This window comes from Saccopteryx leptura, chromosome 1, assembly GCF_036850995.1.
Source record: "Saccopteryx leptura isolate mSacLep1 chromosome 1, mSacLep1_pri_phased_curated, whole genome shotgun sequence".
NCBI classification, from domain to species: Eukaryota; Metazoa; Chordata; class Mammalia; order Chiroptera; family Emballonuridae; genus Saccopteryx; species Saccopteryx leptura.
This window is the reverse complement of record NC_089503.1, coordinates 50,440,610-50,455,331: the sequence shown is the minus strand read 5'-3', so window position 1 is coordinate 50,455,331 and position 14,722 is coordinate 50,440,610. Positions and strand designations below refer to the sequence as shown.

General features: G+C 44.3%; 1 protein-coding gene across 1 annotated transcript in view; it reads left to right on the top strand.

Annotated features, from left to right (window-relative positions):
* Positions 1 to 389: 389 nt before the first annotated feature.
* The window catches only part of SWAP70 (switching B cell complex subunit SWAP70), a 97,808-nt gene continuing 83,475 nt past the window's right edge, over positions 390 to 14,722 (top strand). The window contains exon 1 of the mRNA XM_066365934.1: positions 390 to 562. Within this exon, the coding sequence (XP_066222031.1) occupies positions 464 to 562 (99 nt within the window). The 5' untranslated portion in view covers positions 390 to 463. The remainder of the gene's footprint in view (positions 563 to 14,722) is intronic.

The following is a 14,722-nucleotide window of genomic DNA, read 5'->3' as shown; positions in this document are numbered from 1 at the left end:
CATTTGAGCCCCGGCCCGGGGACTTTTTCGGGTCTTGTCTGTCTAGTCTCCTCAGACAGTGACCTCGTCCTTGGATCAGGAGGACCAGGGCGCCCTTTTTCACTGCAGGGCGCCGTCTGGAACTGGGTAGGGTGCTCTCGACTCTATTCTTCCTCGGGATAGAGGCCCTTGTTTGAGGGCCACACGAGCACCGAAACGTCCCAGCTGTCCTGGAAACCCTCGGGGACGGCGGCGTGCTGTTTACCGCCCGAGCCGGGCCAGAAGGCCCATCACCGACCGGGGACCCCCGCCCCAGCGCGCGGCCCTGGGCGGGCGCTGGGGAGGCGGGACCGCGCGGGGGCGGAGCCTGGTGTGGGCCGGACCTGGCGAGGTCAGGTGACTGCGGCGGGCGGTGGAGGCCGGGGTGTCAGACGGGCTGAGGTTCAAAGGCTGGCTGGGCAGTGTGGGTAGTACTGCCGTGGTCATGGTGGGCTTGAAAGACGAGCTGCTCAAGGCCATCTGGCACGCCTTCACCGCTCTGGACCTGGACCGCAGTGGCAAGGTCTCCAAGTCCCAGCTGAAGGTGGGTGCCCCCGTCCGGCCCCACGCCCCGGGCTTCCCCGGGGCGCGCTCCACTGCAGGGTGGAAGCGGGACCGCGGGAGCGTGCCTGCAGGGAGGGGCGGGCGGGAATGCTGCCCGGCGGCCTGCTCCAGGCCGAGGGGGCTGAGGCCGGGATTTGGCACTCTGCGCTCCCCTCTGCCCTCAGGCCGGTGCGGTGCCTTAGTCCCCTCGGGGCTCCCGGGTAGCCGGGGAAGGTGGGGGTGGGGTCTTTGAACCTCGAGCATAGTCTCTGTTGGCACGGGGTCCCCAGAAGTTTGAGCCTTGGAGAGGGCGGTGGTGGGAGGCTCCCTTAGTGAACCTCCCCAGAGGTTACCGCTTACTCTGGGAGAAGAAGGTGCTTGGTCGCGGTCACTGGGCAGATCCTTCTACAGCGGGACTACTCTAAACCGGCCAGCTGCACCCGAGGCAACAGGCAGTTCGGAGAAGGGAGAAGTGCCCCAGAGCCAGGCCTCCGCCGGCGTCCTCCTCTGGGGGTTTTGGCGGTGGAGGATGCTTTGTGACTTGTGAGGAAGAGCTCCCCACCTAGCGTCTTCAGGTCTGGACCTGGGCGAGGGTGTGTGGTGTCCCACAGGAACCTTCATTTCCAGGCAAGGAGCGCTGGTCTTTCTGGCACCCTACAAAAGGCAACTGCTTTTGCAGTCTTTAGTGAGACTGCCAAAGATCCCGTCATTAAGCGAGAGTATAAGGTATAAATAAAGGAATGCTTGTAAATTGAGTAACCCCAAGCAGGGCAAGTGGCACTTAGCCAGGAGAAATTGGCAGCTTCTTTCAAGTGTAAAATATGGAAACAGACAAGAAGAACCATTCACAAGCATTTTCAAATATACATATTTGGATCTGAATGTCTGGTTTTCTTAACCTCTTCTGGGAATTTCTGAAGTTTGGGTTTGCTTTGTATATTTCATGTAGTAATCAGGAGGTTCTTATGAGTAATGGCTTTTATGCCAGTAGGACTTAGCATTCCTCCTGTGTTTCTTTTGCACTTCTCTTTTTCTCATTTATAAAATTATACTGTGGAAGGGTCCACGGAAATCACCCACCTAGTCTTTATTTTACTTTATTTTTTAAATGAACATACAGTAAAATAGACTTTTTTGGTGTACGGTTCTGAGTTTTAACACATATGTATAAGTACTACCAAAATCAGGTTTCCATCAGTTCTGTTATCTCTCAAAGCTCCCTCCTGCTGCCTCTCACCCTCAACTGTGGCAGTCAATGATCTGTTCTTAGTTGCTGTAGTTTTGTTCTTTTCAGTGTCATATAAATGGCATCATACAGTATGTAATCTTTTGACTGGCTTCTTTTACTTAGCATAATGCCTTGGAGATTCATCTGTGTTGTGTGTATCAGTAATTCTTTCGAAACCATTTTTTATTGATTGATTTTAGAGAGAGAGAGGAAGAGGGCGAGAGATAGAGGGAGAGAGAGGGAAATAGAAACATCAATTTGTTGTTCCAAACAACAAATTGCATTCATTTGGTCGACTCCTGTATGTGCCTGACTGGAGACCTAACCTGCAACCGTGGTGTATATGGACGTTGCTTTAACCAACTGAGTTACTTGGCCAGGGCTATCAATAATTCTTTTTTTTTTTTTCTGTGACAGAGACAGAAAGAGGGACAGATAAGGACAGACAGACAGGAAGGGAGAGAGATGAGAAGCATCAGTTTGTTGTTGTGGCATCTTAGTTGTTCATTGATTGCTTTCTCATATGTGCCTTGAGGGGGAAGGGGGGTGGCTACAGCAGACTGAGTGACCCCTTGCTCAAGCCAGCGACCTTGGGCCCAAGCTGGTGAGCCTTACTCAAACCAGACGAGCTTGCGCTCAAGTTGGTGACCTCAGGGTTTTGAACCTGGGTCCTGTGCGTCCCGGGCGGATGCTCTATCTATGCCCCACCACCTGGTCAGGCAATAATTCTTTTTTTTTTTTTTTTTAATTGATAAGCAATAGAGAGAGAGAAGGAGGAGAGAGATGAGAAGCATCAAATCGTAGTTGCTTCACTTTAGTTATTTATTGATTGCTTCTCATACATGCCTTTACCAGGGGTAGAGGGGCAAACCTAGCCCGTGAAGTGACCCTTTGCTCAAGCCAGCGTCCTTTGGGCTCAAACTGGCAAGCTTGTGCTTAAGTCAGCAACCTCGAGGTTTCATACCAGGGACCTGATGCTCTCTATCCACTGCACGACCACTGGTCAGGCTCACTAATTGTTTTATTGCTAAGAAATATTCCATTGAATGGATGTACCATAGTTAATCCAGTCACATTCTTAAAGAATTTATTAATTTCAGTTTTTGGTGATCATGAATAGAGCTGCCTTTTCCTTTTTACTGTTTTTATTTTTCATTTACCTATATTACTGTATTTAAAAGTGGGTTTCTTTTTTTTTTTTTTTTTTTTTCTTTTTCATTTTTCTGAAGCTGGAAACAGGGAGAGACAGTCAGACAGACTCCCGCATGCGCCCGACCGGGATCCACCCGGCACACCCACCAGGGGCGGTGCTCTGCCCCCCAGGGGGCGATGCTCTGCCCATCCTGGGCGTCGCCATATTGCGACCAGAGCCACTCTAGCGCCTGAGGCAGAGGCCACAGAGCCATGCCCAGCGCCCGGGCCATCTTTGCTCCAATGGAGCCTTGGCTGCGGGAGGGGAAGAGAGAGACAGAGAGGAGAGCGCGGCGGAGGGGTGGAGAAGCAAATGGGCGCTTCTCCTATGTGCCCTGGCCGGGAATCGAACCCGGGTCCTCCGCATGCTAGGCCGACGCTCTACCGCTGAGCCAACCGGCCAGGGCCAAAAGTGGGTTTCTTATAGATACTATATAGCAGTGGTCCCCAACCCCTGGGCCGCAGACCGGTACCAGTCCATGGGCCATTTGGTACCGGTCCGCAGAGAAAGAATAAATAACTTACATTATTTCCGTTTTATTTATATTTAAGTCTGAACGATGTTTTATTTTTAAAAAATGACCAGATTCCCTCTGTTACATCCGTCTAAGACTCACTCTTGACGCTTGTCTTGTAAATTCGACAATTATATTTAAAAATACCACAGTTTTTACGCCGGTCACATAATTTTATTTTGTGCATTTATCAGTCCCACCCTAAAGGCCGGTCCGTGAAAATATTTTCTGACATTAAACCGGTCCGTGGCCCAAAAAAAGGTTGGGGACCACTGCTATATAGTTTGATCTTGTTTTTTAATCTCTTTGGACAATCTCTGTCTTTTAATTGGTGTTTAGATCATTTACATTTAATGTAACTATTGATATGGTTAGATTTAGGGCTACTATTTTTTATTGGTTTCTGTTTGTTTTATCTTTTTTTTCCCCCTCTGTTTTCTCCTTTCCCTCCCCCTTTTAGATTATTTAACTGTATTTTAGTGTCCATTTTAATACTGAGTTGTTGTTTTTTACCATATTTATTTGTATAGTTTTAAAAAAAATTATTTATTGATTTCAGCAAGAGAGGAAGGGAGGGAGAGAGAGAGACAGGAATATGGAGCTGTTCCTGTATAGGTCCTGACCAGGGATAGAACCGGCAACCTCTGCACTTCGGGATGATGCTCTAACCAATCGAGTTATTCAGCCAGGGCTTTTATTTGTATAGTTTTTTAATGATTGCTCTAGGGGTTATAATACATGTACCTGACTTCATTCACAGTCTATTTAGGATTAATATTTTACTACTTTAAGAGGAAGGTAGAAACCTTATCACCACATAGGTAATTTTACCTCCTTTATTTTTTGCCTGTCATATTAATTAATTTTTATACATTGAGCTCTGGCCAGGTAGCTCAGTTGGTTAGAGCATTGTCCTGATATGCCAAGGTTGTGGATTTGATCCCTGGACAGGGCACATGCAAGAATTAACCAATGGCCTAGCTTGTGGTAACACAGTTAATAAAGCGTTGACCTGAAACGCTGAGGTTGCTGGTTGGAAACAATGGGCTTGCTAGGTCAAGACACATACGACAAGCACTAACTACAATAAACACTGAGTAACTAAAGTGAAGTAACTATGAGTTGATACTTCTCACTCCCTGTCCCTCCCTCTTTCTGCTCTCCCTGTAAAATCAGTAAATAAAATCTTTAAAAGAAAGAATTAACCAATAAATGCATAAATAAGTGTAACAACAAATTGATGTTTCTCTTTCTCTTTAAAAAAATCAATAAATTAAAGAAAATTTTTATACGTTGAAACCGCCATTAAACAGTGTTAAAAATTTTCAGCCATCATTTTTATTTTAATCTCAAAGCAAGAATAATGTTTTTTTTCTTTCAGATACTCTAAGATTATATCTTAATATTATAGATATGAAAGATGACGCTTCTGAGATGTTTGGTAACTTGTCCAAAGTCACAATTGTTAAATAATATTTAAATCTAGAACCCAGGTTTTCAAACTTATGAGCCAGTATTTTTTCATTTTTTTTTCTCTTCCAACTGGTTGCATAAATGAGATGCTCTCTATTACTTTTGTTAAACTCCATTCAAAATTGTCCTTGTGGCTGCTAGTAGGAAATGTGTTCAGATGATTCTTGGCTATGGGCTTGGCAGGAAGTTATTAAAATCCCAGTTCATAGCATTCACCCACAAGATGCTGATAATGCAACTGTGCAGTTGTATTTTGTCTCTCTCTTTCTATTTAACAGAGATTTTTGGGATTGATTCAATTCTGTTCATTTTTGCCAGTGTTTCTGGAATTGAACATATTAAAGAAAAATCCTTCTATTTAGGTCTTTATCTTTTGTTTTGACTCTGAAGTTTGATGTTCATTGATCTCTTGGCTAGGCATAAGGATTTGCCATAATTTGTTCATTCATTCATTTGCTAATACAACAATCGTTTGTGTGTTTGCTCTGTGTAGGGCACCATGATAATACCATAAAATGATTAGTATTTGAAAAAAAAATTAGTATTTGTAGGCTCTTAAGAGTTAATATCTCCTGGGAGGAAGTATACAATAGCCCCCCGCCCCATTATCCATAGTTTTGCTCTCTCTGGTTTTTCGCTTTCCATGGTTTCAATTACCAACAGTCAGCTATTGTCCAAAAATAGTAAATGAAAACTTCTAGAAAAAAATACAATTCATAAATTTTAAGTTGCTTGCCATTCTGAGTACTATGATGAGACCTGGTGCAGTGTTGTTCCTCCCTGCCACCATCCAGCCCAGTCCTGCCCTGGGCATGAATCTTCTGTTTGTCTAGCACAGCCGTGCTATATAAACTAGCCACCTGTTAGTAGCCCTCTCAGCAATCACATCAGTTATTGAGAGAGAGATCACATTCACATAACTTTTATTATGGTTTTATTAAAGTTGTTCTATTTTATCATTAGTTATTATTAATCTCTTAATATGCCTACTTTATAAATTAAATTTATTATTTATTATTTTTTCTGAAGTTAGAAGAGGGGAGGCAGTCAGACAGACTCTTGCATACGCCCGACTGGGATCTACCTGGCAAGCCAACCAGGGGGGGATGCTCTGTCCATCTGAGGCATTGCTCCCTTGTGGCCGGAGCCATTATAGTGCCTGAGGCAGAGGCCATTAGCTGTCCTCAGCACCCGGACCAGCTTTGCTCCAGTGGAGTCTTGGCTGCAAGAGGGGAAGAGAGAGATAGGAAGAAGAGGGGGAAGGGTGGAGAAGCAGATGGGCGCTTCTCCTGTGTGCTCTGACTGGGAATTGAGCCCGGGACTTCCATACACCGGGCCGACACTCTACTGCTAAGCCAACTGGCCAGGGTCAAATTAAATTTTATCACGGTATGTATGTATAGGAGAAAACAGAGTATGTAGGGTTCGGTACTATTTGTGGTTTTTGGCATCCACTGGGGGTCCTTGAACACATCCTCCAATCACAGGACTATTGTAATTGTTTTATTAAATAGCAGACTAAAAATTACATATGCAAAATGAGGTTTTAAAATTTATTACTTTGGAAAACTATGGGTATTCTAAAATATTTTGACACAGCTTTTTGATGAACTTCACAATTAAAAAAAGGGTCTCTCTCTTTTTTAATTTATTGATTTTAGAGAGAGAGAGGAAGAGAGAGAGTGAAAGAGAGAGAAAAACACCAATTTGTTGTTCCTTTATTTATGCATTCATTGGTTGATTCTTGTATGTGCCCTGACCAGGGATCAAACCCATAACCTGGTGTATCAGGAGGATGCTCTAACTAACTGAGCTACCAGGCCAAGGCTACCTTCATTATTTTTGATAAAACAAATGGATGCAGTCACACTAATTACATAATGAACACTTAATGTGCTCATTGCGAATAGTAAAGATGGAGGATAAAGAACCAAATAAGAATTTTTGCTTTCAAAGAGTTTAAATTTTGGTAGGCAAATAAAGAGAGTGATCAACCATTAGAGAAGGCTCTCTCTCTATATCTGTCTAGCTCTATATGTATAGGTATAGATAAATAGATATTTATAGGTATAGGTAGATATAGTTCTATATCTATTTACATATAGGTATAGATAGATATTGAGCTAGATAGCTCTAAGACAGTTACCCTGTCTTTAAGAAATATAAAGTCTGATCCCAACCAGGTAGTAGTGCAGTGGATAGAGTGTCAACCTGGGATGCTGACCCAGTTTCGAAACCCTGAGGTCACCGGCTTGAGTGCTAGCTCATCTGGCTTGAGCCAGGGCTCACCAGCTTGAGCGTGAGCACAGGGTCACTGGCTTGAGCATGGGATCATAGACATGACCCATGGTTACTGGCTTGAGCCCAAAGGTCGCTGGTTTGAAGCTCAAGGTCACTGGCTTGAATCCAAGGTCTCTGGCTTAAGCAAAGGGCCACTGGGTTGGCTGCAGCCTCCTGGTCAAGCTACATATGAAAAACAATCAGTGAACAGCTAAAGTGCCACAGTGACTAGGTGATGCTTCTCATCTCTCTCCCTTCCTGTCTGTCCCCCCCCCCCCCCCAAAGAAGAAAGGAAGCATGGAAGGGAGGGAGGGAGGGAAGGAGGGAAGGAGAGAGAGAGAGAGAGGGAGAGAAAGAGAGAGAGAGAGAGAGAGAAAGAAAAAGATAGAGAGAGAGAAAGAGAAAGAAAAAGAAAGAAAGAAAGAGAAAAGAGAAGAAAAGAAAAGAAAAGAAAGGGAAGGAGGGAGGGAGGGATGGAGGGAGGAAGGAAGGAAGGAAAGAGAGAGAGAGAGAGAGAGAGAGAGAGAGAGAGAGAAAGAAAGAAAGAAAGAAAAGAAAAGAAAAGAAAAAAGAAAAGAAAAGAGAAAAAAAAAAAGAAAAGAAAAGAAAGAAAAGAAAAGAAAGTAAGTCCTGGCCAGGTAGCTCAGTTGGTTGGAGCATTGTCCTAATACTCCAAGGTTGTGGGTTTGATCCCCAGTCAGGCCACATACAAGAATCAATAAATGTATGAATAAGTGGAATAACAAATCAATGTTTCTCCCTCCCTCTAAAATCATTAAATAACAAATATAAAGTCTGGTTGTAGAGAGAAATACAGAAATAATATTGGATAGAAGATGTTGAGTGTGACAGAAGATAAGGGGCCATGATATTTTAGAGAAAGAGGCAATTACTTTTTACTGGTGGGATTACTTCATGAAAAAACTTTGAAATGAACTCTGAAGAATGCTAGGAGGAGCAGGAAGCATCAACTTGTAGTAGTTGCTTCTCATATGTGCCTTTGATGAGAGGCAAGTTCTCTCTCCTTTTTTTTAAATTCAGTGAGAGGAGGGGAGGCAGAGAACTCTAGGATATGTAGTAATGGGGAGGATTAAGCCCATTCTATTCTTTTTTCCATTCAATGGATATTTATTGACTGCTGTAAGGCGTCCCTGTGAACTGTTGAAGCAGACAGGAATTAATCAGGCATTTATGGGGACTTCTATGTAACTTACTTTGATTGGAGTGTAGAGTATCAGTGGTTTGTGTGTTTGTGTGTATGTATAAGAGAGAGTTATTGCTGGTGATAAACTTGTAAAAATAGATCGGGGTTAATGGCTTTGAGTGCCAGGCTAGTCAGGTAGATGACATAGGGCCTTCAAGTTTGTTCGAGGTGATGAGCCACCCATGATCAGTGTTGTACTTGAGAAAGTGATTTGGGCAGTAACATATGTGCTGGGTTGGAATGGATTGGGCTGATTGGAATTAGGAAACTACTGCAGTAGCCCAGATGAGAGGTAATGGGGTTAGAGGTGGTGAGGATGGACAATGGGGAGATCGTAGGGAAGGAACTTTGGTGTTCAGAGGCCTGAACCCATGATTGGGTGTGAAGAGAAATGGAAAAGACAAGTGTCAAAAATGTCTCCAGTTTCAACTATGGATGATCAATGGGTATTAGTGGTTTTTAATAGAAACATAAAAATTATGAGAAGGAACTGTTTCGAAAAGAAACTATAGTTTCTTTTGAAACTATAGTTTGAACATGTAGAGTTTTGTTTTGTTTTTGAAATCTTGGATGGATGTTTAGATGGAGATGATGTTGGGAAGTGTGGGGCTGTCAGTTCAGGATCTGGTAGTTGAAACTTGGGAAAAGGAGAGAGGAAATTCATCACTCTCCTTGGGCAATAGCTACCATACGTGGTGAGAGGAAGGATAGAAGCTAGGGGACCAGAGATGAGAGGTGAAAACACTTGTGGGCATCATTGGAGCTGAGGGAGAATGGATTTTGAAGGAAGACAGGGTCTCTTATCAGTGAGAGTTAATTTATTATTTACTTTCATTATTTGTGTGTGTGTGTGTGTGTGAGAGAAAGGGATAGATAGGGACAGACAGGAAGGGAGAGAGATGAGAAGCATCAACTCATAGTTGTGGCACCTTAGTTGTTTATTACTTTCTCATATGTACCTCATGGGTGGGGGGGAGCAGCTCCAGCTGAGCCAATGACCCCTTGCTCAAGCCAGTGACCTTGGGCTTAAGCCAACGACCTTGGGCTCAAGCCAGCAGCCTTGGATTTCAAGCCAGTGACCTTTGGGCTCATGCCAGCAACGATGGGTCATTGGGATTTTGAACCTGAGTCTTCAGTGTCCCAGGCTGATGGGCTATCCACTGCACGCAACTGCTTGGTCAGGCTATTTTTATTTTTAAAAGATTTTATTGATTGATTTTTTAGAGAGAGGAGAAAGAGAGAAAGGGCGGAGGAGGGAAGGAACAAGAAGCATCAACTTGTAGTTGCTTCTCATATGTGCCTTGACCAGAGGCAAGTTCTCTCTCTTCTTCTTTTTTTTTTTTTTATTCAGTGAGAGGAGGGGAGGCAGAGACAGACTCCTGCATGTGCCCCAACCAGGATCCACCTGGCAAGCCCACTAGGGAGTGATGTTTTCTCTGCCCATCTGGGGCGCTGCTCCTTTGCTCAGCAACCGAGCTCTTCTTAGTGCCTGAGGTGGCGGCCATAGAGCCATCCTCAGCACCCAGGGCCAACTCATTCCAATCGAGCCATGGCTGCAGTAAGGGAAGAGAAAGAGAGAGAGAGAGAGAGAGAGAGAGAGAGAGAGAGAGAAAGAGAAGTGTGTGCGGGGGGAGAGGTGGAGAAGCAGATGGGTGCTTCTCCTGTGTGCCCTCACCAGAAATCAAACCTGGGACATCCACACGCTGGGCCGACGCTCTACCACTGAGCCAACAAGCCAGGGCCCCTGCTTGATCTTTATTAAAGTACTTTACCCTCCCCCACCAAAAATAAGGGAACCACTGCTGTCTTGCTTTCATTACCTTGATTCTTTCTGCCTCTTCCTCTTGCCTTTCCTGTGATTTCCTTGGGCTTTTTCCTGGCAATCTGTGCACCCTCTGCAGGGGACCTCTGTCTCTGTGGCTCCAGCTGTGGCATTCTGGCTAGCTTAATTTGCAGTTGTGTAGTTGAAGGCAGCTCCTTCTTTTATTGTCATGTGGATTTGGTGTTAGTCTAATTTTTAGGCTGGAATGCAGAGAGAGAGAGAGAGAGAGAGAGATAGACACTAAACTAAGTTATTGTGTTAAGTTAAGCTTTTTCTAAATGTGGAGAGATCTAGTTTTCACAGCTGCTGAAGTAGATAGCAATAGGCTAATAATGGTGGGGAAGGACACCTACAGAAACACATTCTCTACATGCTTTAAAACTTGAATTGGGCCCTGGCCGGTTGGCTCAGCGGTAGAGCGTCGGCCTGGCGTGCAGGGGACCCGGGTTCGATTCCCGGCCAGGGCACATAGGAGAAGCGCCCATTTGCTTCTCCACCCCCCACCCCCTCCTTCCTCTCTGTCTCTCTCTTCCCCTCCCGCAGCCAAGGCTCCATTGGAGCAAAAGATGGCCCGGGCGCTGGGGATGGCTCCTTGGCCTCTGCCCCAGGCACTAGAGTGGCTCTGGTCGCGGCAGAGCGACGCCCCAGAGGGGCAGAGCATCGCCCCCTGGTGGGCAGAGCGTTGCCCCTGGTGGGCGTGCCGGGTGGATCCTGGCCAGGTGCATGCTGGAGTCTGACTGTCTCTCCCCGTTTCCAGCTTCAGAAAGAAAAAAAAAAAAAAAGAAAAAAAAGAAAAAGAAAAAAAAACTTGAATTGATGCTAGCCTTCCTTAGAACAAACTGTATTATCTGTTTTGAATGCAATTTTGGTACTTTATGGGAGTATTAAAAACTACTAAGAGAGATTGATGGGGACTTTAAAAAATATCTGTAGAAAGGTGCCTAGGTATCTATATAAGTAGCTGAGTAAATATCATTGAGTTTAATGTTAGAAAAAATTTTTTTTAACAGGCTTAATTCACTTTATTTTTCTTATATAAAATTACGTGATGGCCACAGCAGCAGCCTGGGTCCTCTGCACAAAAATTCAGGTGTGGGTCTTTACAGGATGGTCAGCGAATTCCTGATAGGGAGGCTTGGTGAACACAGCCTCTTTCTAGAGGTCAGAGGTGAGGTAGCTGTGAGTCTGAAAGATGGCATCAAAGGGGGCCTTGGTGAAGTTGCCAGGGTGGCAGTGCGGCCTCTGGCTGAGGTACAGTCGTCGTCGATACTGGCCACCAGCAGCAATTTCTTGGGCACAGGGGCTGAGACGACGCCAGTGCCTCTGGGGATGGGGATGAGGGGCACCAGCACAGAGCCACAGCGGCCTGTCACCTTGCTAGGGACAGGTGTGGGCCTTGCTGATCTTGTTCTACCAGTACCCTGGCTGCCTCACAGGGACAATAGAGAGCTTGGCCAGGATTATGGCCCCACAGTTGGCAGTGGCTAATTCCTTTGATACTGAACACCCAGATCAACATGTCCGTTGTAGTCCCCAGTGGCAACAAATGCCTGTGAAGAGACTTAAGTGGCTGGTGGTCCACGGGTTAAAAAAAATTTTTAATCAACATTTTCCTTGGTTTGGTTTTGGTGTTTGTACCTTTCTTGTGTGTGTGTGTGTGTGTGTGTGTGTGTGTGTGTGTGTGTATACACAGACATATATACTGAGGGACTTCTGTATGGATTCCATATTTTTGGAAACCTTATTAATATACCATCTGAAATAGATAACATTACTTTTATGGTGTAAATTTGCAGAAATCATAATGGAAATAGGTATAGGGCATATTTTTTGAAATAGAGGCAGTAATTATTTTCTTCACTGATGTTTAATTTGATCTTCCCATTATTTAGAATTTTAGTGGTCTTGTTGAAGGAGCTCCAGTGTGAATTAGAAAGCCTTGCAAATTCCAAGGAGATAAAAAATAAAGGCTATTTATTTTTAAACGTACATCTAAAAGAAACTTGAGGAGAGACAGTCAGACAGACTCCCGCATGCGCCCAACCGGGATCCACCCGGCACGACCACCAGGGGGCGTCTCTCTGCCGCGACCAGAGCCACTCTAGTGCCTGGGGCAGAGGCCAAGGAGCCATCCCCAGCGCCCGGGCCATCTTTGCTCCAATGGAGCCTCGGCTGCGGGAGGGGAAGAGAGAGACAGAGGAAGGAGAGGGGGAGGGGTGGAGAAGCAGATGGGCGCTTCTCCTGTGTGCCCTGGCCGGGAATCGAACCCGGGACTTCTGCACGCCAGACCGACGCTCTACCACTGAGCCAACCGGCCAGGGCTAAAAGAAACTTTTTAAATAGTTCATATATCTGCATGTGTAAAAACCGTTCAGTTCAAAAGGACATTCACAAAAGTGAAAAGTTTCCTCTAACACCAGGCCCTACTAGTTCTCTGCCCTGGAGGTGACCATTATTACTAGTTTCTTGTGTTTTTTCCAGAGATCAAAATGTACCTTAAAATTAATACTCTCGTTATAGTAAGTGCTGTCCTCTTAAATATAGCAAAATTTGGAGATATTTTTGCAACTTCTATTATAGCTTTACTTTGCAGTTGTGGTTGCAGTGTGAATTACATGTCAGTGCTGGAAACGGCTTGAAATAAGCTTATTGGCTCTCCTGTGGTTTTTAGAAACTTAGGGTTTTGTTTTGTTTTGCCCTTTTGAAAAGGACTTACAACTAGTGAGGATCTAAATGACAAAAAAAAAAACTTTTTAAGGAACAACATGGGTAGTTTGAATCTTTATTCATTTCTCAATGATAGATTTTCAACTAAATTTTTTTATTCTTTGCCTTGCAGTTGACTTACGTGTCTTGTGAATAATGTCTGTGTTCTGTTCTCATGTAGGTATTCAGCATCAAAAAATTTTCATCTTGCTAGTTCAAAAAGTAAGTGAGCCAGGCCAGTGGTCAGTTGAAAATGTAAAGGAAGCAAGTAGCAGTAAAGGGCTTTTATTGTGTGAAACACAATGTAAAAGATATGGGTAATTCTTGTGAACTTGGCATGTGTAGTATTCCTTCCCTAAGCTTTAGTGATTTCGTTTCTGTTAACCCCTGCAGTAAAAGTTATTTCTGCTGAGAAATTAAAAATCTAATTAAAAAAAATGGGGTTAGGGGATTGCAGTCATGGGTAAGCCTGTAAAAGTCTTTGTAAAAATATATATTTTTTATATTTCACCAAAATAAAACAGAAGAGAGCTCTGCAAGTGAAGAGCATATGAGACATTTTTTAAATGGGAATAATGGATTCTGGGTTATTTCCTTTCTCCATTCTTTACTTGCTAGAAACTTTACGTGGGATAGCTTGGAAATGATTGTTTTTTTGAAATACATGTACACTTTTGCTTTATTGAAGATAATGTACAAACAGTGCTGTGCTTTTTTTGTGTGTGGGGCCCTCTATCTCACCAACCAGCCCGTTCCTAATCTTATGACTCAGAGCTCTTAATCTTCCTGATCCCCATTTTGTATTTCCTTTGGGGTCTCACCACAGTCCCAGAGGTACATGGTAAGTGGCAGCTAGAGATGAAAGAGGCTTTGTTTGACCTTTTCTCACTTACTCTCTGCCCTCACTGAGGAGGGCTTCTCATCCCCTCTCAGCAGGAGGGTGACTCCAGGCCCCTGCGTGGTGATGAGCACAGGGGCACTCAGTGTCCTCCAGCTTGCCTCCTCAGTCCCTCTTACCTGTGTCCCTGTTCCTTCCTACAACGGAAGTCTAAGGCGGTCCTTTTCCTTAGCTTTCTTCGTCTTCTCCGAGGCTTCGTTTCATAAATCTATTTTTTTGCTCTGCTTTCTGCTTTATTTTTTTTCTTCCCATCCTACCTTCAGGTTGCTTCCTTTTTTTTTCCCCCCCTCAAATTCAGTGTCTACTTGAAACTGTAATTCTCAGCAGTTAATTAATTGTGGAAAGGTGTTTAAGAGTAAATCTGCACATACTTGAATTTCACACAAGGTGAGCTAGTGACTAGGGAGAGATTGCTGCACTGCTGGAAGAATTAATTTTTTCATCTTAGAACTCTCCTATGTCTTGTATACCTTTTAGTTCTTTAGGAATAATTAGCTTTCTGTCTATGTTGGGTTGGGTCAGGAGAGTGGTATATGTAGGCATGGGTTACCAGCCAGAAGAAGTGATACCAGTTAGGATAAAAGTTGTTCTGCTCAGTGGACAACTGGCCAGATGGTTAAAGGTATTACAGTGTATTTCACCAGAAGACAGGGCTGGGAGGATGGACCACTCTCTGCCTTGTTAGGCGGCACTTCCCCGTCATTTCTTTCAGATCACAGGATGATGGTTATCTTGGCCAGATGGCTGTTAATTTGGAGTTGAGAGCAGGAACTGGTGGCTAGTTTATTTAACTCCCTGTGACTTTCTTCAGTGATGATTTAGGTAATGAGGCCCCAGACTGTTA